This window comes from Cupressus sempervirens, chromosome 3, assembly GCF_028749045.1.
Source record: "Cupressus sempervirens isolate cs-2001-9-10 chromosome 3, ASM2874904v1, whole genome shotgun sequence".
NCBI classification, from domain to species: domain Eukaryota; kingdom Viridiplantae; phylum Streptophyta; class Pinopsida; order Cupressales; family Cupressaceae; genus Cupressus; species Cupressus sempervirens.
In genome coordinates, this window is record NC_143120.1 from 647,580,616 (window position 1) to 647,605,952 (window position 25,337).

At 31.1% G+C, this 25,337-nt stretch overlaps 1 protein-coding gene and 1 long non-coding RNA gene across 8 annotated transcripts in view; one reads left to right on the forward strand and one right to left on the reverse strand.

Moving 5' to 3' along the window:
- The first annotated feature begins 248 nt into the window (after positions 1-248).
- The window catches only part of LOC149568364 (uncharacterized), a 39,464-nt gene continuing 14,375 nt past the window's right edge, over positions 249-25,337 (forward strand). For 2 of the 7 annotated variants that reach the window (XR_016362540.1, XR_016362541.1), the window contains exons 1-2: positions 249-403; positions 1,102-1,180. This is a non-coding gene — a long non-coding RNA (uncharacterized LOC149568364). Of the gene's footprint in view, positions 404-1,101; positions 1,181-7,075; positions 7,543-13,714; positions 14,036-25,337 lie in introns of those variants that run through there. The other 5 variants (XR_016362545.1, XR_016362544.1, XR_016362543.1 and 2 more) reach the window with 5 other exon arrangements.
- On the reverse strand, positions 15,918-18,510 carry LOC149568365 (gibberellin-regulated protein 5-like). The gene is made up of 4 exons (XM_089821304.1): positions 18,340-18,510; positions 17,674-17,724; positions 16,459-16,489; positions 15,918-16,341 (listed from the first exon to the last, which is right to left on the reverse strand). Exons 1-4 carry the CDS (start codon positions 18,430-18,432, stop codon positions 16,175-16,177), a joined length of 342 nt encoding a protein of 113 aa, XP_089677430.1. The 5' UTR covers positions 18,433-18,510; the 3' UTR covers positions 15,918-16,174.

Consider the following 25,337-nt stretch of genomic DNA (forward strand, 5'->3'; position numbering starts at 1 on the left):
ATATTATTCTTATTTATCTTATATATATATATATATAAATTCATTCAAAATATTTAAATTTAAGTAATAAAATTTTAAAATAAATTATTAATGTATATAAAATTATATTATATTATATTATATTAATAAATAAATAATAGAAAAGACATTATAGAATGTAATATAATATATTATAAAGGTATGGACCCCTACAAAAATATAAATATAAGTGAAAGTTAGAAAACAAATTTTTACATCATTTGATTTGACAGCAGTATTGGGTACGGTACTAACCAGTTATGTGGGAAAATAACAAATTCGAGTTTCTTTTTTGGCAGGGCAGAAGATATCACGACGGAATCAAGCCGATTGCTTGTTCTGGAGATAGGGAAATAAACCTGGATTTTCGGCAATCTCTCTGCTTGTAAGTAATTTACACCGTTAACATATCAATCTCCTGTTTCCAGCGTCTGTCAAACAATAATCTGAGTGACTTGAATATCAAAATGGTGTTTCAATCTCTTATTTCCAGGGTCTGTCAAACAATAATCTGAGTGATTCAACAGGAGAACTCAATTATCTAATCTGAAAACATTAGAAAACATTTGTTAACGTATCAAAATGGTGTTTAAATCTCTTATTTACGGTGTCTATTAAATAATAATGTAGCGATTCAATAGGAAGGCTCAATTATCTGATTTGAACGAATAAAAAAAAAAATTGCTTTCCGACTATAAGAAACTCTGTTACGCAATGCACTGATAATGTGGGTTAAGACATTTTGTGTTCAAATTAACTGCAACATTATTATTTTGTCTTGCAAATCGAGGAATTTGGCAAACAATAAGCTAATACATAGCGAAATGCAAAGGTGAATTCAAGGTAGAGTTCCCTTGAGAAGTATACCTGCAACCGTCTCCTCTGATATTCTCTTCTACTCATGTTTCAATTGCTTTATTGATATTGTAGTATTTACGGAAATAATATGGATTGTCATTCTAAGGCTTGCAATAATTCACCTTCTTAAAAATAGTTCTCTGTTACATAATGGTTTAATTATTTCTGTTATGACAATCTGTGTGCATATCAACTGCGACTTATTTTTTTCTCTATGAAATCTAGGAATCTGGCAAACAATAAGCTAACTGGATACATCCGGAAGAGTGGCGAATAATTAGCGAAATGCACAGCGGGGTTCGAGGTAGAGTTCCCTTAACAATTATGCCTGCATCCAAGTCATCTGATTCGTTTTTACGAATATTTGATTTTCTTTTTGTTTGATATTGTATTATTTATTGGAATAATATGGAGTATCAATTCAATGCTTGCAATAATCTACCTACTAGACAACAATAACAAGAAAAATGGGCAACGTTCGCTCATGGATGAAAATGCATCCTTGACAGTATCTCTATAGAAAAACCGAAAACAATTATTTTGTAATTTTCAATTTAATTAATATAAAAAAATTTGCATTGAACAGTGTATTCTGGGTAGAAAAAAAAAAAAAAAATTGTACTCAAACAATCTATTCTGGATTGGAAATTAAAAATTGCAGTCATCAGTACATTCTCGATAGACTATTATAAACAGTGCATTTATGAAAAGACAACAGTAGTGTATTTTCGACATTATTATGAAAATGCACCCAGTAAGTAGTGCATTCTGAGTAGACAACGTTAGATAAAGGCAATCCATGGTGAATTCTGCGTATACAATGTTTTGGCACCGGTGCAATCTGGCTGGATCATATTATGGAAATTTAATTTTAGAGATTTTACATGATTAATAATTAAATAAAAATAAAAATGTAGCTAAGCCGACGAGACAAGGACATTTGTGAAAGCTCCATTTCCCCGTTTTCTCGATGGGGTCCACGAGAGAAGGACACTGAACCGTATTGTCTGTCTTTTTCCTTAGGAAGGGCCCACGGCTGGCGAATGAGTGTACCTTCATTTGATTTTTTTCTTTCTTTCTTTTTCCATACGAGGGCCTACGATAAGCGTGATTTGAGGCCGCGTTCAAATCAGAGCGGTGGGTAAAGAAACCTTGTGCGCACCTTTCCGTGCAAGACAGCTGGCTAACTATACCAGGACCAAATGAGGACAACGGCTAAAAAACAAACTAATCCGAGGTTGAAAATAAGGCAGTGGGCCAACAATACCATGTGCTTACATTGTCATGCAAGACAAGTGCGTAACGAAGGGAGAAAAACGTGTTCACGTCAGAATATAATAAATGTATATGGACAAAAGCGATATTCACGGAAGATACAGCGGATCTGCCCCTAGATATCGCTGTTAAATCACTCCGCAAAAATCGTATATAGTGCATATTTGAGTCTTCATAATATTGTCCCGGAGCTCCGGCTTACCTACTACGTGTCAAACACTCTTCATGTCGTGATTCTCATGGGCCTGTGTAATTATAAATGCCGTCGTAGTGGCCAACTCCTATAATGTTATGGGGTCCTCGTGCTCAACTCACATGCCTCCATTACACTCCTGTCGCTCATGTCTGTATGGCAATGAATCATTATGAAAGGCTTTTCCGTCCATAATAGATGTCAAAATTATATTGCATCATGATGACCTTCTAGTAATGCACTAATGCCTTCCCTTACGGACAAAGTGTTGAAGTAGCCTGTTGGCATTATAATATGGTGGCGACACAGCAAAGTTGTGCCGTGCGACTGTCATTCCATTGTTCTCTCATGAAAAGTGCAAGTTTCAAGTATTTTATGTGAAGCTGCCGAAGGAAAAATAATTTTACAGATTGATGAAGCAAGTAGAGGCATTTGAGGTTAACGATGAATTGTAATTTGAGCTGAAAGAGCTACAAGCACGGCAACAAAGGAAAATCTTGGCATTGTTCCATTTCCACTAGCAACCTAGGACACCTAAATCATTATAGTTAGGGGAGAGGATCTAATATATGAATACGTTAATTTTGCGCGTATCAAAATCTTAAGTAAAAATTTCAAATTGCTCCCAATTTTTTACAACAGCTTATTTGGCTAGTCGTCTACTTATAACTAAGGTTTTAGGGCCACATCACCCATTATGATGCCACATCAACATACTTTTTGCCACGTTGTCCAAAATAGCCCAAAAAAAAAGTGAGATGAATGGTCGTGCATAAAGGGTACCCATAGTTGAACTCTCGATGTGGCATCACATCATTGGTATATTTTTATAATTAAGAGTACATTTTATTCAATTTTGGGTGGTTAGCATTGTAGTAACAACTTTAAAGTCACAAGTATTGGGACAATGTTGTGAAAAAAATTGGACATTATGTCAATAAATGTAGGTATTAAGTGAACAACTCCATTCACAACTATTAGAACGCCTTCAAGTATTGGGTCCTCTCCCCTATAGTGATAAGTAACAAGTTCGTTTGTAATTGTTTCTAATTTAGAATTGCAATTTATGAGATAGTTTGTTGAGGAAAAGTATGGTGTACAAATTGTTAGAGTTTGTACATTTAAAACTTTTTTTTAAGAGCTTCATATTGTCAAAATGAGTACAAATTTATTTCTGGTTTGGCCTATTTAAGAAACACTCGAATTCAACAAACCTAATTTATGGGTTCTTCCAAAGTTTAAGTATACTGAAAGAAATTCTGATTTTAGTATATTAGAGATGTAATATTCCCTCAACTAGTTGGGCCCACCATACAATTGGTGATCTCAATTAGGTAACCCTCAAGGGACCAATCTGCTTGACAATGTATATACTTCATATATGTTGTGTGTTCCATTCTGAACCTAACACTATTTAAGAACTTAGGAATGCGAAGGGAGTAGCAGCCTTAACTTTGAATAAGGAATCAATTAGAATTGTTTTCAATGCAAACCCTATGGACAATAAGTAGATTTAGATGAAGTTTAAGATAGTATAAGAGGCATAGGAAAAGTTATGAAGGGATGTGGTAAAAAGAGCAATGCTTGTATTCCTATTAGAGATGTAAAATCCATCAATATTATTACTTTTGTAGATTATTTCAAGGTGACATATATAGCCCTCTCTTAGATCTTCAAGATGAACTATAAAACCAACATGCCAATACTTTTGATAATGACTCAATGAAGAACTGCACATATATTAGGGCTTCTCAAGTTTGCTTCACAAAGGAGAATTACGATGAACTATAAAACCAACATGCCAATACTTTTGATAATGACTCAATGAAGAACTGCACATATATTAGGGCTTCTCAAGTTTGCTTCACAAAGGAGAATTACGCCTTTAGAGAACGACAAAAGGATAACTTCATTCTAATGGCATTCCATCCTATGCACATTCTATTGTATTTGGTTAGATGATCATTCAGACCCTACTCTCAAATTGAATTTTTGATTTTTTTTTCCCTCTTAGAAGGGGCCCACGAGACAAATTACGAGGAATCCAAGAGGCAATGACTAAAGGCTAAACTAAAATGTAAGCTAATGGCCATGTTCCACACCATCCATACATGCTTCCATACTTGCAGCCTTGTACGGATCTGTTGTCTTTGGTGTACGGAGCTATTCGATAAAAATTTGGTGTCAAGTGAATATTGATCACTGCATATTGCAAGTTTCTTGTACTTTCAAATATTAATAAAATCTTCATCAAAGTAAACATTGGTTTGGTTTTTTATTCATTTAGATATAATTCAATATTACTATTATTAAGCACAAGAATATTAAAAGAAATTAAATTGTTAAAAAATATTTTTTTATTAAATATTATTGATGTATGTGTCAAAGTTTTATTACACCAAAAAAAATCAAAATTTTAAGCTTCTTCTCATTAAATTAAAACTTTATTATTTTAGCTTCTTCACATTAAATTAAATATGTGCAATCATTGTAAATAAAGGAATATAATAGTTATGTAAAATAATTTATAAGTATGAAAGTTTTTGTACAAGTCAAATTTTGATATTGCTATTAGTTGAAGAATTCAACTATATAGTTTTCTGCTTAGAGTTATAAGCCAATAGCAATGGTAATAAAGTTTAACTTTTTGGAAAAAATTAAATAGAGAATATAAAATTAAATGATTTGTAACTTATTGTAATAATGTATCTACTTTACTTGTCATTTTAGTTTACTTTGACTATCTACAAAAGATTGTATCTCTAAAATTTTAAGAGAATATTCAAACTCAAGAAAGCCAATAATGATATTGTCCATTTATAAATTAAAAATTAATTTTATTAAATTTGATAGAACAATAAATCTTTGAAGTTGCGCAATGGAAATGAAGAAACGTGCACTTAAACAAGATTAAATATTATCATTAAATAAAATTGAGAACACCACTTGTATTCAAAGTTATTTGGTTATTATTATTAGAATATTATGACCAAATGTTAGGGCTATTAAGAGGGACTTCAAAGTCTATGAAATAAAGTTAAAATTTTTCAAAATAAATTAGTATGTTTTTCAGATTTCATTTGGCTTTATGAGATTTTAGTTTTTTAGTTGAAGAAAATTAAATTTTGATGAAGTTTTTAAATGTATATATTTAAGTAATTACTTTTCAAAAATATAAATGCATCTAACATCACTAACATTTAAAAATATATTTAATAGTGAAATTAAATGATAAAAATTATTTACAAAATTTTATGTTATTAAATAAATGTTAATACTTCAATTATCAATAATTTAGTTTATATTCATTTACTTATGTATTATATATTATTTCAAATTTACAACATCTCTAATACTAAGAAAATGATTGATGATTTGTCTTAATAAATCATAACTCAATATATTTGATTATAGCATTAAAAAAATTTAAAAACTCAACAAAAAATATTATCTATCTTTTAATGATCTCAAATGAAAACTTCACTATCATAAATAAACTTTAAATTTATTTATTAAAATGCATCACATAACTATTTACTCATTAATTTATTCAAGAGTTAAAAGTAAGATAAACTATTTAAATATTTTTGAAAACTTTCTTTCTCATTGTAGTTACTTTTTTATTGAACAAGGATGAAATTGTACATAGTTGATATATTAGGATCTAGTGATATATAGGATAAGATACATACAATATTAAAAATTTTCTAAATATGCTAAAATAAGATGAATAACTTAAATAATTTTCTTATTACTAAAATAATAGTTACAAATCAAAATTATTATATTCTTTTATTTATAATTATCAAACATGTTTAATTTATTACCATTACTATTGCCTCCTAAGTTTGAACATGTTTGAGCAGAAAACTACATCTAAAAAAAAGTCTAAAATCTAACTCACAAAAAATCTTAGAAAAAACTTTTCCATCATTTGTTTTTAACCTTATTATAGACTTTGAAGTCCCTCTTAATAGCCCTAACTTTTGGTCACTACACTCTAGATAATAACCAAATAACTTTGAATAAAAGTGGTGTTTTCAATTTTATTGAATGATAATATTTAATCTTGTTTGATTTATGTTACTTCATTTCCATTGTGCAATTTCAGAGATTTATTGTTTAAGACTTCTATTAAATTTTATAAAATTAATTTTTATTTTATAAATGGACAATAGAATTATTGGCTTTCTCGAGTTTGAATCTCCTCTTAAAATTTTAAATATAAAACATTTTGTAAATAGTTTAAGTAAACTAAAATGACAAGTAAAGTACACAAATTATTACAATTAAGTTACAAGAGTTACAAGTGATTTGATTTTTTAATAATAGTTTCTATTTAATTTTTACCAAAAAGTTAAACTTTATTACCATTACTATTGGTTCATAAGTTTGAACATGTTTAAGCAGGCAACTACCAAGTTGAATCCTTCAACTAATAGTAATATCAAAATTTGACTTGTACAAAATTTTTCATACTTATAAATTATTTTTCATAACTATTATATTTTTTTATTTACAATGATTACACATATTTAATTTAATGTGAAGAAGCTTAATAAAAACAAATTTTTTGATGTAATAAAACATCCACACATACATCAATAATATTTAATGAAATTTGATTTTTTAACAATTTAATTTCTTTTAATATTTATTGTGTTTAATATTAGTAACATTGAATTATATCTAAATGAATTAAAAACCATACCAATGTTTGCTTTGATGTAGGTTTTATTAATATTTGAAATTAAGAAACTTGCAATATGCAGTGATCAATATTCACGTGACGCCAATTTTATCGAACAGCTGCTGTATTTGACAGAGGGTACGAAAGACAATATGGATGGTGTGCAACATGGCCATCGGCTTACATTTTAGTTTAGCCATTGCCAATCCAAGAAGTCCCCTTTGAAATTGGTGCTGTGGACAAGACAACGTGTTAAGATGGAGATGTAAATAAATATCGATATTTTATTTCTAAGAAGAGGGAGGGAGGAAAGAGGGCACTGGCTATCTGGCCGAATATTTGCACCGGCCATATAGCCAGGATCATACCGATAGCCGTCACATCACTGGATAAACCTTTCACGAGTTTTCTACTTGCAGCAGGGCACGACTGTCCAATGTCAATGTTTGTTACCTTGTCAAGGAGGAACTTACATGTTTTCTTAATATATGCTATTTACTTTACACAATTTTATATTAGATAGATGAAATATTTAAATATATTTAAATGATTTTTTAAAAAAAATTATATTTTTGAATAATTTTAAAATTTTACATTTAATTTATTAAAAATTAATTATATTTTAAAGACTTTATTGTAATGTTGGATTCTTTTAAGTATGTTATGTCAATGATTAATAATTTATATTAAGTTTATTAATCAATTAATCTTTTAATTGGTTTTATATATTAATATTAATTTATCAATTAGTTTTATATATTAATATTAATTTTTCTTATGATTAAGATTGATAATATTTTAAGTTTACTAATCAATTTAATATATTAAGTTTAATAATCAAGTAATTTTATTATGATTAATTTAGTAGTTTGAATTAAAATTGTATAACAAGATTTGTTTGTGAACATGAATCAATCACATACATAGTTATTTTTATAGAATTTTAAAAAATATAAATTTATCTAGAGATTAATATTTACTTTAGTTGTGAAAGTAGATTTTTTTTCATTAATTTATTTTTAAGTATTATTATTTCTAGAATTTTTTTCATAATGAATTATTTTGAATTATTTGAAACATTGAGTTAAAAACTTTCATATTGTTTAATGGTCAATGTGAATGATATGAACTAAAATTTCACAAATTTGAAAACATCATAATATATAATTATTATAATTAAACTAACATAAATATTAATGATATTATATATTATTATAATTAAACTAACATTATATTTAATAATATTATATATAATGTATATTTGTATTTGTTTATTTAATTATATATCTAGTTTGCATATAGTTAAATATTTTTAATTATATATATATATATATATATATATATATATATATATATATATATATATATATAACTTTATCTTTAAAATAAAAATGTTATTTAGGATCTTCAAAAGAATTTATATGTAAAAAAATAAGATAACAAAATTTATCATGTATATATATACACGTGACATAAAATTATTTTTATTTAAATTAAAAATATACTTGCATCATTCAAAAGTATGATAAAACTTATAAAATGAAAAATATTCATTTTAAATGAAATAATATATTAAGTATGTAATAGTATTCCAAAATTGTTTTTAAATATGTTATTGAAAATTTTAGAATTATTAAAATTATTATTATAAAAAAACCATTTAAATATATTTATTATAAATGAAATAGTATTTTCATCTATCTAAGATTATTTTAAAAGATAAAATAAAAAATTTAAAATCATTTATATATATTCTAAAAATATTGTGTAGAGTTAATAACATAAATTAAAAAATAATGCATCTCGTTTCTTCCATTATAAAATAATAATGATTTAATGGCGGTATGTCAGTTTTCTATTCTGTACAGACATTGGACAGGACGTTTGCTGTGAGTACAAAGCTCACAGTCGAAGACATGGATTGGAAAAAAAAATCTGTTTGTTGCAGTATAAGACGTGATAACTATAGGTATGGCATGGGCTATATGGCTGGTGCAAATATTCGGCTAGATAGCCAGTGCCAAGAAAGAGGATGGATAGAGAGGGGGAGACATATACGTAGAGAAGGGAAAATATATACTAGCATTTGTACTCAAAAGAGCAAGGGGTATCCTATAGTGACAAAAGGTACAAGTGTATATAGTATAATAGTTCATATTATTTTTTTGGTTAGACATGTAATATAATATGAAAAGAAACTTAAAATCTCACACAATAAATTAAACATTAAGCAGAAGTAGATTTTCACGATCCATAAAATCATTTGCTATTATCTCTCAATTCAATTATGTAACAATTTTTCGCATCAACACTTTGGATCAGACTCTATGAATACATTAATCACTTACTCCTTATGCTGTATTTTTCTCATATTGCACTTACTCCTTATGCTGTATTTTTCTCATATTGCACTTACTCCTTATGCTTTGTTTTTCTCATCTTGATACCAAAATGTTGATGCAAAAGACAGTTACACAATTGAATCCAAAAATAATAGCAATTAAATTAAACATTGTTAATTTGAAATAGTTAAATTTAATTGTTCTTCAATTGATATACATTTATTATAAAATGAAAAGAAATGTAGAAGTGGAAAACAAAAATCAAATATAGCTAAATTGGTATGTGTTTTACCCACAAAATAAGCCATTTTCAAGGAAAATAGTAGAATCTCTCAAACACATTTTTGGTTGTAAGTTTAATACATTATATGTATTACAAGGTATTGGGTAGTTTGTTTTTGGAACAAGAAGAAATGGATTTCGAAAAAACATGATTTGCATCACCGCAAGGGGCATATTCTCATAATACATGTAACACAACAACTTCATTCATTAGGGAAAAAGGATATTGAAATGCATAAATATAAATTTTATCAAGTTTCCACAATCCATTTTTAATAGCTGATTTGTTTCTGGCTTCGATTGTGTGTGTAATTTTTAGCATCAATGTTTCAGATCACACTCTGTGATGCATAAATATAGCCAATAAAAAGGTGATGAAGTAACACATAGACTCATATATATTAAGGGATCACTTGTGAGAGTTATTGCAATCAAGATTCTTCTTTTTTTCATAATAATTGTATATGGATTATTTTTCATTCTTGAATATTGATCAAAGGAGAATGTTGGTTCTATATGAAAGTTGTCTAGTGATCTAATGAACATCCTGATGATGGATCATGTAGTGTGATCCAAAAATGTTGATGATAAAAATTGTTTACACAATCAAAGCCAGAAAATAGAATAACAATATTGATGGATTGTGGAAATCTGATAGCTCTAAAGGATTAAATTCAACTTGATGAAAGTAAATCAAAAGGTGAGAGCAAGAAGGATTGGATGAGTGATCAAGAACTTAGTAGGTTCCTTCCTAAGTAAGGTTCTTTCTACTTTACTTAGAAAACAAAAATAATTGATCAATGTTATAGGAAAAAAAATTCCAAGATGTATAATGAAAACATGTAATTCTAAATTGGAAACACCATTGTCCAACATTGACAACATCCTTCCTATTAAGCTATTGTATCACATTGAAAGCTAGTGTTTGAAGAAAATTCACATTCAAATGATTTCCTTTCCCCCCATCGATTTAAGAATAACAAAATGTCAAAAACTAGACCTGTACTAACATCCAATTTGCTTGTCCACATTGCATGATCTGAACATTTTTCAAATGTCATACTTTGAGAACATAACAGATTTGCAGGGAGGTCTCTTATACAGAGATGGGAAGTTGGTGTGCATAGGGCTCAAAAAGAACATTGATTTTGTATGTTTAAAGGAAAGCCAATGCTTAATTGCCTCTGTAAACCTAAGTCAAAGTTCAACGACATTATCCAATTTTTATGATATTATTTCTCAAGAAGATTTGACATGCTATTTGTTTGTCATTTGAGATTGAAGGATGAAAACCCCTTGATCTTCATGCTGACTAGTTGATGAAAACCCCTATACATTGTTAAGAAATTCCATTAAGGATTGCATTTGAGCTTCATTGATTTGTTGTCCATATGGCTCCTCTTAGCACCAAGTTAGGAATATCTCTCTTAGTGTCTAGAGATATATTATTTTATGGTGGCTTTTGTAGTACTACGTTCTTGCTTCGAATTTTTATACTTTTTTTGTATATTATTTTAAGTTTATTATTATTAGGATAGGCTCGATTTAAAATAAGCCTTGATCTTTGGTATCCCATGGAGCTAAATCAATATGAAATATTGAACATACTTAATCAAGGATATTATAGGGGTATCAGAGCCTTGATCCCATTATCTTACTAGCCCTATACAATTTGGAGGAAATAGGAATGATATGTGATTTGATAAAGGAAGAGAAATCTCATACCATGTTTGATGCAATGATCAATTTTGAGATAGAGCAGAGAGTGGCCTAAGTACTCAAAGGCTCCGAAACTCCAAAATCATACATTAGAAGGTTTGTTGTCTAGGTTAATCATGTAATTGGGTTTTTTTTAAATCCCTTCCAATCGAAACTAAGTTGATTGATGGCTTTTCAATCATGCATGTTGAATGCAAGCCCTAGAGCAAGATATTCAAGATGAGATTATCCATTATTTTTTGCATTCTACAACATCAAATTTTGAAATGGTCCACAAACTAAGAAGAAACCAGTTTGAAACTAGGTGTAGGATGATGAAGAAATATTGATATTATTTGGGAAATAATGTGAATATATTCCCTTAAAATGGTATCAGGACCATCGGATGGATTTTGCCTTTGCTTGTGTAAATGTCATTAGATGGATTCTCAAGGTATATATATCTCGATTTGAAAATTGTGCTACAATTCTCAATTGCTTCTATTGGAAATCCACATAATACATAACAAAATAACTCAATGAAGATAACATAATACATAACAAAATAAAAAAAATAACATAATACATAACAAAATAACTCAAAATCTACAACTTTGGAGTTTGCATCATTCACTAAGTTGTCATGTTGATGGAGTTTGCATCATTAACTAAGTTGTCATGTTGACAACACAGTTATTTGCACTCCTTTTTTCACACATGTTGTCTACAACATTGATTTGCGTGTTACACCCTTGTAGGCTTATCCTCTCATTATCGCACTTACTTCCATGCTTAATGGAGGATAACCCATATCTGGTGGACATGTGCCTGGTTGTATGACTAATCATGTAGCTGATTCCGAGGCATTCTAGAGGAATCTCAGAGGCCTTTATATACAGGCACTCCTAGTGTACTTAAGAGCATATTGAATTGAATACATTGTTATTTTGATCATACTCCTTTCTAGTCTACAGTTGTTCTTGTGTTTGAATTCTTAGTTCTTGGGTGAATTTTACCCTAAGAAAAATTCTTACAGTTATGAAAAATAACTAGTTGTATTCATGTCTATTTGGTCTCAAATGTCTTAATTTGGGCTTCATGTCAAGGCTCTTCCGCTCGACCTCCCTTCCCCCTCCACACCCCACCACAAGAACACTAACACCAACCTCACTCTTTAAACATCTCTCTTACTCTTTAAGCGTCTCTCTTTCTAAATTAAATAGTTAAGATGGGCTTGATACATTTTTAGAGTTCAAAAATGTTAAATAGTTAGTAGAGATAATAAAATTGTTAATATATTCAAACAAAAATGACAATTTATTAAGAAAAAAGTGAAAGCTAAGATTAAGAATAGAAATGAATTACTAGATCAAATCAATAATGGTGAGGAGAAATATATTAATTCAACTTTGGATGGGTATCATCATCAAGATAACATTAATCATAATAAAAATGTAGAGATTCCCTCCTTGATCAAGACCCAAAATTGATTTTTTTTTAAAAATGTGTCTATGTCTAAATCTAATTAAGAATTAAGCTAGTTTTGCATATAATACTCCAATTAATTCCATAAATATAGTCAGTAAAACCACCAATAGCTCAATTAGTAATAGCAAGGAGGATAAGACAAATAATTATAAAATTACAAACTCCACTACTAATCCTAATCTAGATTTACAATCTCCTATGGGAAAAGAAGATTCAAATGAATAAATGTTATATGAGGGTTCTAACTCTGAAATTGTAAATGAAGAAAGAGAGTCCATGATAAAACAAATAAATGGTTAATTGAGAGAATTTTGGAAATGGATAGTAAGGAATTAGAAAATGATGACTTTTCAAGTGATCAATTGATAGGAATTTTTGAGACTATAATCCAATAAATCTATTAATAAGATAATAATAAAGATAACATGTTGTTTGAATATAATGTATCTAAACAAGAATATTAATACATTTCATGAGTATAGATGAGTTACTTCAGGTTAAATTTTATCTAGTGATAATGTTCTATGGCTAAAAGTAATCAAATGATTTGGATCTTGCAAATTGGATAATTCTTTGTTATTTCTTGTTATCATATATATTTTTTGGAACTTTTAGGGTGTTAGTATATTTCAATATTCATATAAAAGAAAAGTATTTATGTATTATAGTTTAAACCATTATTAGAATCAACTTAAGAAAAATTTTGTTTAACATACTTTGATATATATGCCGACAATGGATCTTATCCAAAATGTGAGTATTTCAAGTGCAAGAAAAGGATACCTTGTCATGTTTCTAAATAATGTTGAAATAAGCTATTAAGGACCATCATTGTGGAGGACACTACTTATGTTGCTTATCTTTCTACAGATCATGAAATGGGCATAAGTTCCCATGTTGATACATGTACTCTAAACTCAATGCATGTCATATTTTATAAAACAATTGCACATATCTTAGTCACACTTCTACAAAATACCTACTTCTCCAACTCCAAAAGATGAACCACCTATTAGAACCACTTCCCTATGTATATGATTAGAAAACAAATTTGAATGGGGCCCATACATGATCCTCAATATAGAAGGAGGCACATGCAATGTGAAGAACAACATCAATAATGAAGAAATGACACACATTTGTATCAAATCTGTCTTAATAAAAATTGCCTAGAATGGTTTTGAATCCTAATTATTTTCAATGACATTTAAGCTTTGTCTTAAGTGAGTACTAATGATAAATCCTATGATACTATTAGTCATCTATGCATGAGGATCACCAAGATATTAACTTGATATGTGACAAGTCTTGTGATAGAATTCCAATGATTTAGGTTTTAGTTACGTACTTTAACAATCTATTCCTCAACAATCTCCATGTACTCTCGATCTCAAATCTCCTTAACGAGATGGAATATATAACTAGAAGATACATGCATATGAATTGATATGTGACTATAGCATCACCAACTTATTGTTTCCAAGAGGAACTTTGTGAGTGTATGTTAATAGAAAATTTGGTTTATCAATGATATGGATAATATAGTTATAATCACATTTATATCTAGATATATTACCAATTTTTACACTTGTAATTGTATTATTCTAGCACTTGCTTGTTATCATAATGTTTTGCTTATTTTTAGATGTAATTATAATAGCTTTATATCTACTTAAATTTTTTTAAATTTAATTTTTTATCTTGTTAAATGATTTAAATTTAATAATACATTGATAAGTAGTAGAATTTAATGTTTCATTTGAACTATGATTTAAGTTTTATTAATTTAGTGAAAAGTTTAATGAAGATGTAGATTAAAAGAATACTACCTAATTATATATGAAGATGTACAATCAATTGAATCTACCATCCACATTGACCAAATTTTAGTTTTAATCATGTTTTGCTTCTTATAAATAGACCCATAAGTTGATTTGAAGTTATGATTGCTACTTATATAAAAAATGCTTCTCTCCAACATTATTAGGATAACAACTTTCTCCAATTTTAATTTCACATTATATGTTCCTTCCACATATCTTTGGCATACCTATTGCACACTAAGGTGTGATTGCTAGTATTAAAAACAAAATCACAAATCCTTCCCAACAAAAACAATTAAGGCACAAAGGGTGGTACCCACCTAAATAGTGATGTAAAATCAGATGACCTGATGACGTTGTTGGGTATTGACTTATATTTAATATTAATTGAATATTATAAATTCATTCTTTTATAATTTTTTAAGAATCAATAAATAAATATATTATTCGCAACAGAAACCCCCTCTCATATCGACCAAAATCAGGGCTTTTAGGGCGGATCACGAGGATTGTGTCCACGAAAACTAATCAACAGCAGATTGGTTGTAGTGTTCGCGTTTTCTTGGGAGATCGAGGTGGCCGGGTTTAACGTTTGAGTTTTGTGGGGAGATCGGAGTGGCCTCTGATTCGGACAGACTTTCTGGAATGGAAAAATGTTAATTGCATGGTTTTGTGCGAGTGGAAATCAGGCGTCAGATAAATTTGCCTTATAATATGGACGGGCAAGTTCTCTTAGAAAGCCGGCTAAAGATTAGAGTGATTTGAGGAATCCGGGAAATCGAAGCTGCCTATGCAAGACAGCAACCGTGTGCATATGGAAGACGACTGCCTAGTGCCTAACAGAGAGAAGGGTCTCTTTGTTTAAATTGCATGAAAGGGAAAATGTTGGACAGATGATCAAAAAATATATTAGACTAGATATATTATGAGTGGCTTTAGAGTTTTGTAACTGTGTGTAGTCATAGTTATGCTGTTTTGACAGCGGTACCCTTTCTTTTCTCTCTTGACAGTCTGTGTACTGCCTTGCTTTATTTTTTATCTTCCCATAAATTCAATTAAAAACAAGGATATAATACAAATGATTTATCTACCCTCCAGTTCAAGCCCACCCCAAGTATCAAGTACACCTTCTATAGATTTGGTATGCTCAACCACAAATCTTAAAAAAGGAATAAATAAATTCGTTGCCTGATGGAACTAAATAGATGCACGTAGTAGTTAAAACTAAATTTTACAGGGAGACAATTCAGTTAAATAGCATCGTATAGTAGTACTTGGATTAAAACTCCTCAATCCCATAAGTAGGGATGTTACATTACAATTTTTATCTCAATCTTCCGGGAAAGCCATTTGACCATCTCTCACATAGAAGGGCTATGAACGCCATTGGTTACATTACTTAAAATTACCATTTTTGGAGATCTAACATGGTAATTTGCCGCTGAAAATATCAATGTCAGATAGCAAGAAGGCGCTTCAGCTGAAAATTGGAAGGCAGTTGATGGAGTCAAGGGCAATTCCTTCTATTGTAACAGGGACACACTTGTTTGTTTCCATAAGTTCCCGGGGGAACACAGAGGCACTCAGCACAACATGTCTGGCAGTCAGATGAACATGATAATCTCTTAGCAGGAGGCCTTGTATGACATCTGTCATCACATCTTGGGAGACAATCTGCATCCGAAATCAAACAAACATCAAAAAGAATTTATAGAAAACATGATCTAGAAGAATACTGAGTGAAAGGTAACAAAATTAGTAACAAGGACAAATGTAGAAAGTTTGACAAACCTGCAGGTCTAAGTCTTCCTTGTCCATTATTCTGAGTAGAATCAACAAAAATGATCAGCATTACAGAAACAATTATTCTGAGTAGAATCAACAAAAATGATCAGCACGATCAGTTTATTGGTATGTTTGCGCAGACAAGGTCAAGTCCTGGTTGAGAAGCTCTCCTCGGGCTGACAAAGGTTAAATTGGCAAGAAGGTAGTCCCATGATCGGAAAACACATGAAGTGATTGGAAGAATACCCTCTCTCCGAGACCTGGATTTGTCATGAACTGCTCTGCAGTCATTGCCAAAACAAACATGGGATGCTTGAAGCATTTAGTTTGACTCAGGATATGCTATGTACCAATCGAGACACTGCCCAACTCTGTGAAATCCTTCAAATATTAGATCTTAAAGGATCTGATAATGGGCAGCCTGAACCACTCAAAAGGTTAGGGTTTCAAAATAACTGTGAAATAATTCGACAAATGAATGCTGGGAATCATGAGACGGGTGGAGTATCTACATCTTCACCGCACAAATATGGAAAGCCTGCCCCATGACATGATGACCAGATCAAAATCGATTGCCTTAACATAGAAAGTTCCCAAAAGATTTGGCAAAGGGGGAGCATTTCCTAAGCTTGAGGTATTTTCGTCGTGAAGGTGGGGAAGTTGGACTAGCTACCATGTGTAGAAGAGGAAGCAGTGTCGTCACTTAAAACCTTTACAATAATGCAGTACGAAGCGCTGTTGAGGTTACTGCATTGTTACTGGAAGTTGAAGAGTGTGGAGAAGATAAGAATTGTATATTTGCTCAAATGTTCTTTCAAATTAATGGTTGGTCGGATTGATCACACAATCAATTTTAAAATTTATATTGGAAAACACACAAGCTCTAAGTTTTAGGCTTATTCATTCTGATTACAGATCATGGAATATGATCTGAAAGAAACTATCAAATAATTTCCTGTATTGTATTTTCCAATCGTAGGACTACTCTCTTTCACAAATTGAACTTTTGTTAGCCTGAGGAAAGCTTCTCAGTATGCATCATCAGAATAATTGAGCTTAAGAATTCAATCTTCAAGCTTACTCATTCTGATTATAAATCATGGAAATTGATCAGACGGTGAAATCCAGAAACCATCAAATAATTTAATATAGGATGTAGAAATTTCATGCATTTAATTAAACACAAGAAATTGAGTCCATAAAAGAAAAGGAAAAACGTACCCCCAACTGTGCCATGAAAAGTGACTCCTCGTTGCTATACTGCATATTTGCCTGAAAATTTTCCATGTCTTATTAAAAATCCAAATCCCAAATTCATACTGAGCAAATATTATTGCCATGAAAACAGCTCCTTCTGACAGTACGTCTTTCTGCAATCTATATATTACCAACTTCTAGAAAATGAAACAATTACATTCTCAAAAGAACAAAAGCAGAAAATCATTACTATTTATGCTCATCAATGGGACCTTGTAGTTGATCAATTATGATCTAAAAAGAATCCCATTGTTGCATTGTGTGAGATCAGTAAACAACTAGTAAAAAAGAACTGAAGTAGCATTGTACTGATGGGTTTAAAGAGGAGAAAGGCATTACAGGATTGTGTTTGTTTAGAAGGAAAACAGAAAGTGTTCCCTCTGACAGTACATCTTTCTGAAATCTAGTACTACCAAACTTTAGAAGGTGAAGCAATAGCATGTCCAAAAGATCAAAACGAAAAAAAAACCATATATGACTTATGAACATAAAACATCATTGTGGCCTTTGTGACTGATCAATTGTGATCTAAACAGAATCCGACTGTAGTATTATGTGAGATCAGTCAAGAACTGGGAACAAAAAAACCTATATTAGAATTGTCATCATTGGTTCTGAGCTGCAATGTACCTTAATATCACATACAAGGAAGCCCATTAAAGCAAGAAAAAAAACACCAAATGATACAACATTTGCCATTCTGGTTATGCAATACAAAACCATGATAAGCAAAAGACTTCCAAAAACAACTTCATGAGAGGCCAAAGAACCGATTTATAGAGGGGCAATACAGTAGGGTGATCTTTAGTCGGTTAGAAACAGCATTATTTGGCTTGATTAGGAAACTCCCAAAATACAAAAGTTAAGCAGCCTGCACTACTTTTGTTCTTCAACTTTTTTGTTTAGGACATAAGTCCGGGTCCACAGTTTGAAAATGAGGTCAGTGATCCAACCAAATCATGTGCTTACATTCTGATCTAAGACAAATCTGTAGGAAAGAGAAGGAAAAATTTGTTCACACACGAGAATACAATCTTGTGATCATAATGATAATTGGCTAGCTATGTGCACAACCAAACGAGCCTGGCAATTAGATTAATTTGTCACTTTGGACTTGTTAAATTATGCTCATTAATTGATGGGATGCATATTATTTTCCTGTTCACACTTGATTTCTTCTCTATTTTCTAATATCTGATGGGTTGATGTTATTTATATATACCACTGTGGGATTATTGGTATGTTAAATGGGGTGTGTTCCCCTAGGTTGACCTTTACTCCAATTGTTCTCTCTTAGTAATGGATTGATTGGTGGAATGTGATATCTTAGTGAACTAGTCGTGTGATAGTAGGATTCGTATAATTGACTAAGAAAATCACATGATATGGTATGAAGGCAGGTTAACATATAACATAAAGATAACATATGGATGTCGTAATTATTAGGAATTGAAAATGTAGTTAAAATATAGATAGCCTTGATAAATTAGAAGGGAGACACTCAACTTATAAATTCTTAATGAGAAAAATCTGTGGTCACGATATAGATCAGTATTGTAATGTTTTTATATTCATTTATAATTTTAAAATTTAATCACAAACATTTACATATATAAATGTATAATAGTAAAACGTAAAGTAATAGAGAATTCATAATACTATGATTTATTTTCGAAGAAATCGTGGTCAAGAAAAATTATGATGGGGATGGTACCCACAACAATGTACTAATGTGAAAATAGTGTGTTAGGAGTTTTGACTCTGTTAGGAGTTTGTACATACATTTCGTACATTAGCTGTTAATAGAGAACTAAACCTTGTTAGAGGTCTCAACCCTTTTACGAGTTGTGAAGATAAGGTACAAGCTCACCTCTGAATAAGGACTCACTATCCAATTACAAACATAGAAGTAGTAATTTCTAAAATGACAATTCCAACATCACAATGCCTAATTACAAACATAGAGTCTTACATTTAATTTGATTCACATCTAGTCTCGCATTTATCCATCATAGGATCACGTCTAGTTTTTATCCTATCTTGTTATTCAATCCACATCTTCGCATACAAAAATCATCCTTCTTATATGCTACCAGAAAAGCAATTACAAAATGTGTAGCACATACTCCAAAATTAATTTTTAAGACATGCTAACTGAGGGTTAACATCTAGGATGTCATCTCTATAACTCCAAATAATTAAATGATAAATCAATTCAATTTATTAGATCAAAATACCCAATCTTTTTGAGTTTTCTCTAGATGACTTCACAATGTACTAATTCACTTGCTTCAAGCCCAAACACATACCAACCATAGAATAAATAGTATCCAAAATTAGTATACATAATTAGTTATACATAATCAGTATCCAAAATTTTGGTTATACATAATTAGTATCCCATGCTCGTTAATCAAAACTATTCGATTGTACCCTATTTTCTTGTATTATACCTAGGCATTTTTCATGACTGTACTCAACCAAAACTGATCATTAAGTCAAGCAACTCTATCATATGTTTATGTTTCCATCAATGCCAACATCGATGCATCTAATATTTGCTCACTTACCAACAATCTCCCTCTTTGACATTGATGTCAACACTTTGTGAAGAATGACTAAGTGTCAATTTTAAATCAAAATTGTTCTTTATACAACATATATTTCTATTCTATACATACTTCCCTTAATACCATTTTTCACTACATCTACCCCCCCGCCCCCCACACCTCTAACATCAATGGCAAAGGCAAGATACAAAATTACTATGTACAAGTCAAAATTTACATTACATCAGCTATACAACTTTAAGGTATCATCAAAATTTAATTTCAATGCTGCAAAATCATTATCCCATGACTTCTTCAATTTATCTTCCACTTGCAGTTGTCCACACAATGCGCAAATTTGTTGGGGGTTCATATTGCATATGATTCTTGAAAGTTTCCAATAGATTTAGCTTATTTTGGATAACATCTAGCTTAGGTGATAGAAGACTTCTTAAAATGGAAAATATTTGAATTACTCTATCTTGTTCCTTCTGTAAAACACTTATTTTTGCATGGCTTTACTTACATGTTTATCAAAATCTATGATAGATTGTGTAGATTTTTCAAAATGTTCTGCTAACTTCTCAAGATTTTCTTCTCTATGCTTTAAAACATTTATCCACATCCTTAACATGATTAGAAGATATTATATAGCTCTTTCCTTCATTAACACATGCCTTGATGTCCTTAATGTTATCATCTATGATGAAGGGCACTCCCCTTAATACCATAAACACATAACAAAAATAAAGAAATAACAATAATTTGCTATCTAACAAAATATGAGCTTCTTATTATTGTTGCAAATGTGAAATTAAAGAATTTAGAACTAAATATGCTAACCCACATGGGTGCCTTCACAACTATCCAATATCTCCTCAATCTCTTTTGTGGCTGAACTAGTTGCTGGAATACTCCATTGCACTTCTGCAACTTCATCTCCATCACCTCCTTCATTATACTCTATCAAATCTGAAATGTTAAATACTAGTAAAATTTGCAATTCAGTAGGCAACTCCACTTCATAGGCATTTCTAGAATCATGCCTTTTCACTATCTTGCACAATCCAAACTTCATTTTAAACTTATTATATGTACCCATTAGAAAACACTATTTCCTCTAATGAACCATGACTTAATATCCAATATGAAATTTCTTATACCTCCTTTTCACAACTACCTTATCCGTGTATTGTGTATTCATCTTTATAATGCGTTTCCTCACCTCCTCATGGATGTTCTTCAAATATTCAACAAATTCTTCTACTTCAGCACTACTTATCTCTCCTTTATCCAACTGCCTCAGTTCAAAAGCATTTCTGAGACTGCTCTCATATACAATTTGGAATGGTAATTTACCAATACTCATGTTGATAGAATTATTATATGCAAGTTCTTCCTATGGTAAAATTAGATCCCATCCTTTTGGTTTATCTCTAACCAAACATCTTAGCAAGTTTCCCAATTTGCGATTCACAACTTCTATCTGCCCATCAGTTTGTGGATGATGTGATGAACTGAACTTCAAATGTATCTTCAATTTCTTCCACAATGTATGTTAGAAATACCCAACAAATTTGGTATCTCGATCTGAAACTATACTCTTTGGCAGACAATGTAGTCTCACTACTTCTCTTAGAAACAACTCTGCCACATAAACAACATCACTACTCTTCTTACAAAGAATGAAATGTGTCATCTTTGAAAACCTTTCAACCACCACAAAAATAGAATCATGCCCCCATTGAGTCCTTGGTGAAGAACTAATCCTATACTGACATCCCCACACAACTTCTCAGGTATAGGCAATGACATATATAACCTCACATTCTACTTCACTCCTTTTGCCATTTGACATGCTCTGGAACTCTGTACAAACTTCTTCATATCTTAGTACAACTGTGGCCAGTTATAATTCTTAGCAACCAAAGCAATGGTTTTATCTCTACCAAAATGTCTAGCCAATTCTTCACTATGCTTCTCCTTGATGAGATTCTTTCTCATTGAACTTCTTGGAATGCATAATTGGCTCCATTTGAACAACGTACCATCTTGGATTATGAAATCTAACCACTTTTTCATGTCAAGAGTAATAGGTTATGTACAAGGCTTCCATGCTTCACCAAAATTAGGATTCTTTGGATACAAAATACTAAGCTCCTTGAACCCAACCACCTTAATTTGTATTTCTATCACCAAATGTTGTCTTCTACTAAGAGCATCTACAACTTTGTTAAACTTCCCACTCCTATGTCTCAAAATAAATGTATAACTCTAGAAAAAATCAACCCACTTCAAATGCCTTTGGTTTAATTTTCCTTGACTATTCAAATATTGCAAAGCTTGATGATCAATATACAAAATAAACTCCTTAGGAAGAAGATAGTATCTCCACTTCTCGAATGCTTGAACTATAGCATAAAATTCATGATCATAAACATAATATTTTCTTTTGGCATCACTCAATTTCTCACTAAAATTAGCATCAGGTCTACCTTCTTGACTCAAAACAACTCCTATCAATTTTAGTACCACTAGCATCACAATATACTTGAAACACCTTGTTAAAATTTGGAAGTGCTAAAGAAGGTTGCTCTATAACTTTTCGTTTCAATAGATTAAAACTCTTATTTTCACCTATATTCCACTTAAATTCTTTCTTATCCCCTCTCATTGTTTCAGTCAAGGGTCTACAAATATTGTTAAAACCTCTTATGAACTTTCTATAAAAACTAGCCAATCCATAAAAAGATCTTACCTCTGTAGCACTCTTTGGATTAGGCCATTCAAGGATAGCCTTCACTTTCTCTAGGTCCATTTTCAAACCTTCTGTTGAGACTACAAATCCTAGGTACACCAACTCTTTCATAAAACTACACTTCCTTAGGTTAATCAACAACTTTTCTTCCCTCAACTTATCAAACACCTTTTGAATATGCATCAAATGCTCCTCCAATGTTTTACTAAAGATCAATATATCATCTAGGTAAAAAATGAGAAACTTACCTAGAAACTCCTTCAATACCTCATTTATGAGCCTCATGAAAGTGCTAGGTGCATTGGTTAGCCCAAAAGGCATGACTAACCACTTGTACAATCCTTTCATTGTCTTGAAGCCAACTTTCCACTCATCTTGATGTAGTGCAAGGTAGGAGAATCTCCAATGGAGGTGTTCTAGCCCCCATCAAATAACCACACAGTGAAATATAAACAATAACACAAAGATTTAGATCCAAAATAGTGTCAACTCTCATAATAGAATCACAAGGTTTACATCCAACATGCCCAACTATAAGGCCTTCTAGGTTACAACCAAATACATAAGCAATTACAATAGTAATTCTAAAAGATCCCTTAAGATCCAACTCAATCCTAGCTAGCCCAAATCTATAACATAACAACAATCTGGTAGAAAACTGTAGTGAGATCTAAACTTGTGCTCGCAAGCCACCAAACAACCTCCTTGATTCTAAACCATAGCCACTAGCTCTTCTCAAACTTCACTATCTCAACTACTCCCCTACTAAGGATGTGGAATCCTCCAATAATCCACCCTCATTATTTTCTACATCAGCTTTTCCTCCTTATATAGCCAATTAAGCCACAAGTTGGCTAGTCTAGCATTTAATTACATTATAGGTCCACCTTGGAAGAGTAAACCAAAACTATAGCAAATGTGAACAAAACTCAATGACAAGTTATAGTTAGGTCCACACATGACCCAATAACATGTCTCTAACTTAACAAGATCCCATTTCATCATACAAAACTATGCAAGACAAGAAACTCCATGTTTCACGCAAAACTAGTTGAAAATTGATACTCGAGGAAAATGACTATTTATCCCAACTTCAAATGAATTAGGACTTGCACTTTTAACTAAAGGTAGTATTTTAGGTCCTCTTTAAGATCCTAAATGCACAAAGTTTGATTCATTAAGGATCAACAACTACATGATCCACCCTCCAATAATCCACCCTCATTATTGTCTACATCAACTTAACCTCCTTATATAGCCAACTAAGCCACAAGTTGGCTAGTCAAGCATTTAATTACATTATAGGTCCACCTTGGAAGAGTAAACCAAAACTATAGAAAATATGAACAAAATGCAATGCCAAGTTATAGTTAGGTCCACACATGACCCAATAACATGTCCCTAACTTAACAAGATCTCATTTCATCATACAAAACTACACAAGACGAGAAACTCCATGTTTCATGCAAAACTAGTTGAAAATTGATACCTAAGGAAAATGACTATTTCTCTGAACTTCGAATGAATTAGGACTTGTGTTTTTAACTAAAGGTAGTATTTTAGGTCCTCTTTAAGATCCTAAATGCACAAAGTTTTATTCATTAAGGATCAACAACTACATGATCCACAACTAGCACATGGAAAATAGAAAATATAGCTCCTATCGCAAGGTAAAACGAGTCTAACTTCAACACAATCCATCCAATCCTTATGCACTCTTAAGGAAAGGTTCCCCAATATGCCTTGAAAAAATTACCAACCACACAAATCATAACTCCACCAAAATCCAAGCTCAATGCTCCTGCATCAGACTCCCTTGGTAGATAGAAAAGTATGTCCCATAGTTTGATGCCCAAAGAAAGATCTGCAACCATCTTCATTTTCACCAAAGGCTTCCAAACCATTAAGGATAAGAGAAAAAATCAAAAATTTAACCATATATGCTTCATGCACTAAAAAATTAGAATTAGGTGAGTCTTAGCAACTCAATTAGGATGTTCACTCCTAGGAACAAACTGAATATAATACTTCATCAAGAATCTCTACAACAGATCAAAACAAGCAACAACAATATCCTCAAACATGAAATCCATGATAGCAACATCATGTAACTCCACAACCAAGTTAGAAACACTTAATCTCAAATCCCTAATAAGAACAACATGTAAATCCTCAACCATGTCAACCATAAGAAAATCATGAACATATAGATCCACAGTATCATGTAGATCCAAAACCAAATCAACAACTAGTGAATCCATACTAGCAACATCAAACTCCACATCAATAGCAAAATGTAGATCTCCATAAACACATGCCAA

Excerpts from the sequence above, each read along its gene's own strand:
- LOC149568365 (XM_089821304.1), bottom strand. The coding sequence starts at position 18,432 with ATGGTTTTGTATTGCATAACCAGAATGGCAAATGTTGTATCATTTGGT. Across the intron at positions 17,725-18,339 it reads TCCTTGTATGTGATATTAAG|GCAAATATGCAGTATAGCAA; the intron begins GTACATTGCAGC and ends GAAAATTTTCAG. Across the intron at positions 16,490-17,673 it reads TTTTCATGGCACAGTTGGGG|AATAATGGACAAGGAAGACT; the intron begins GTACGTTTTTCC and ends GATTCTACTCAG.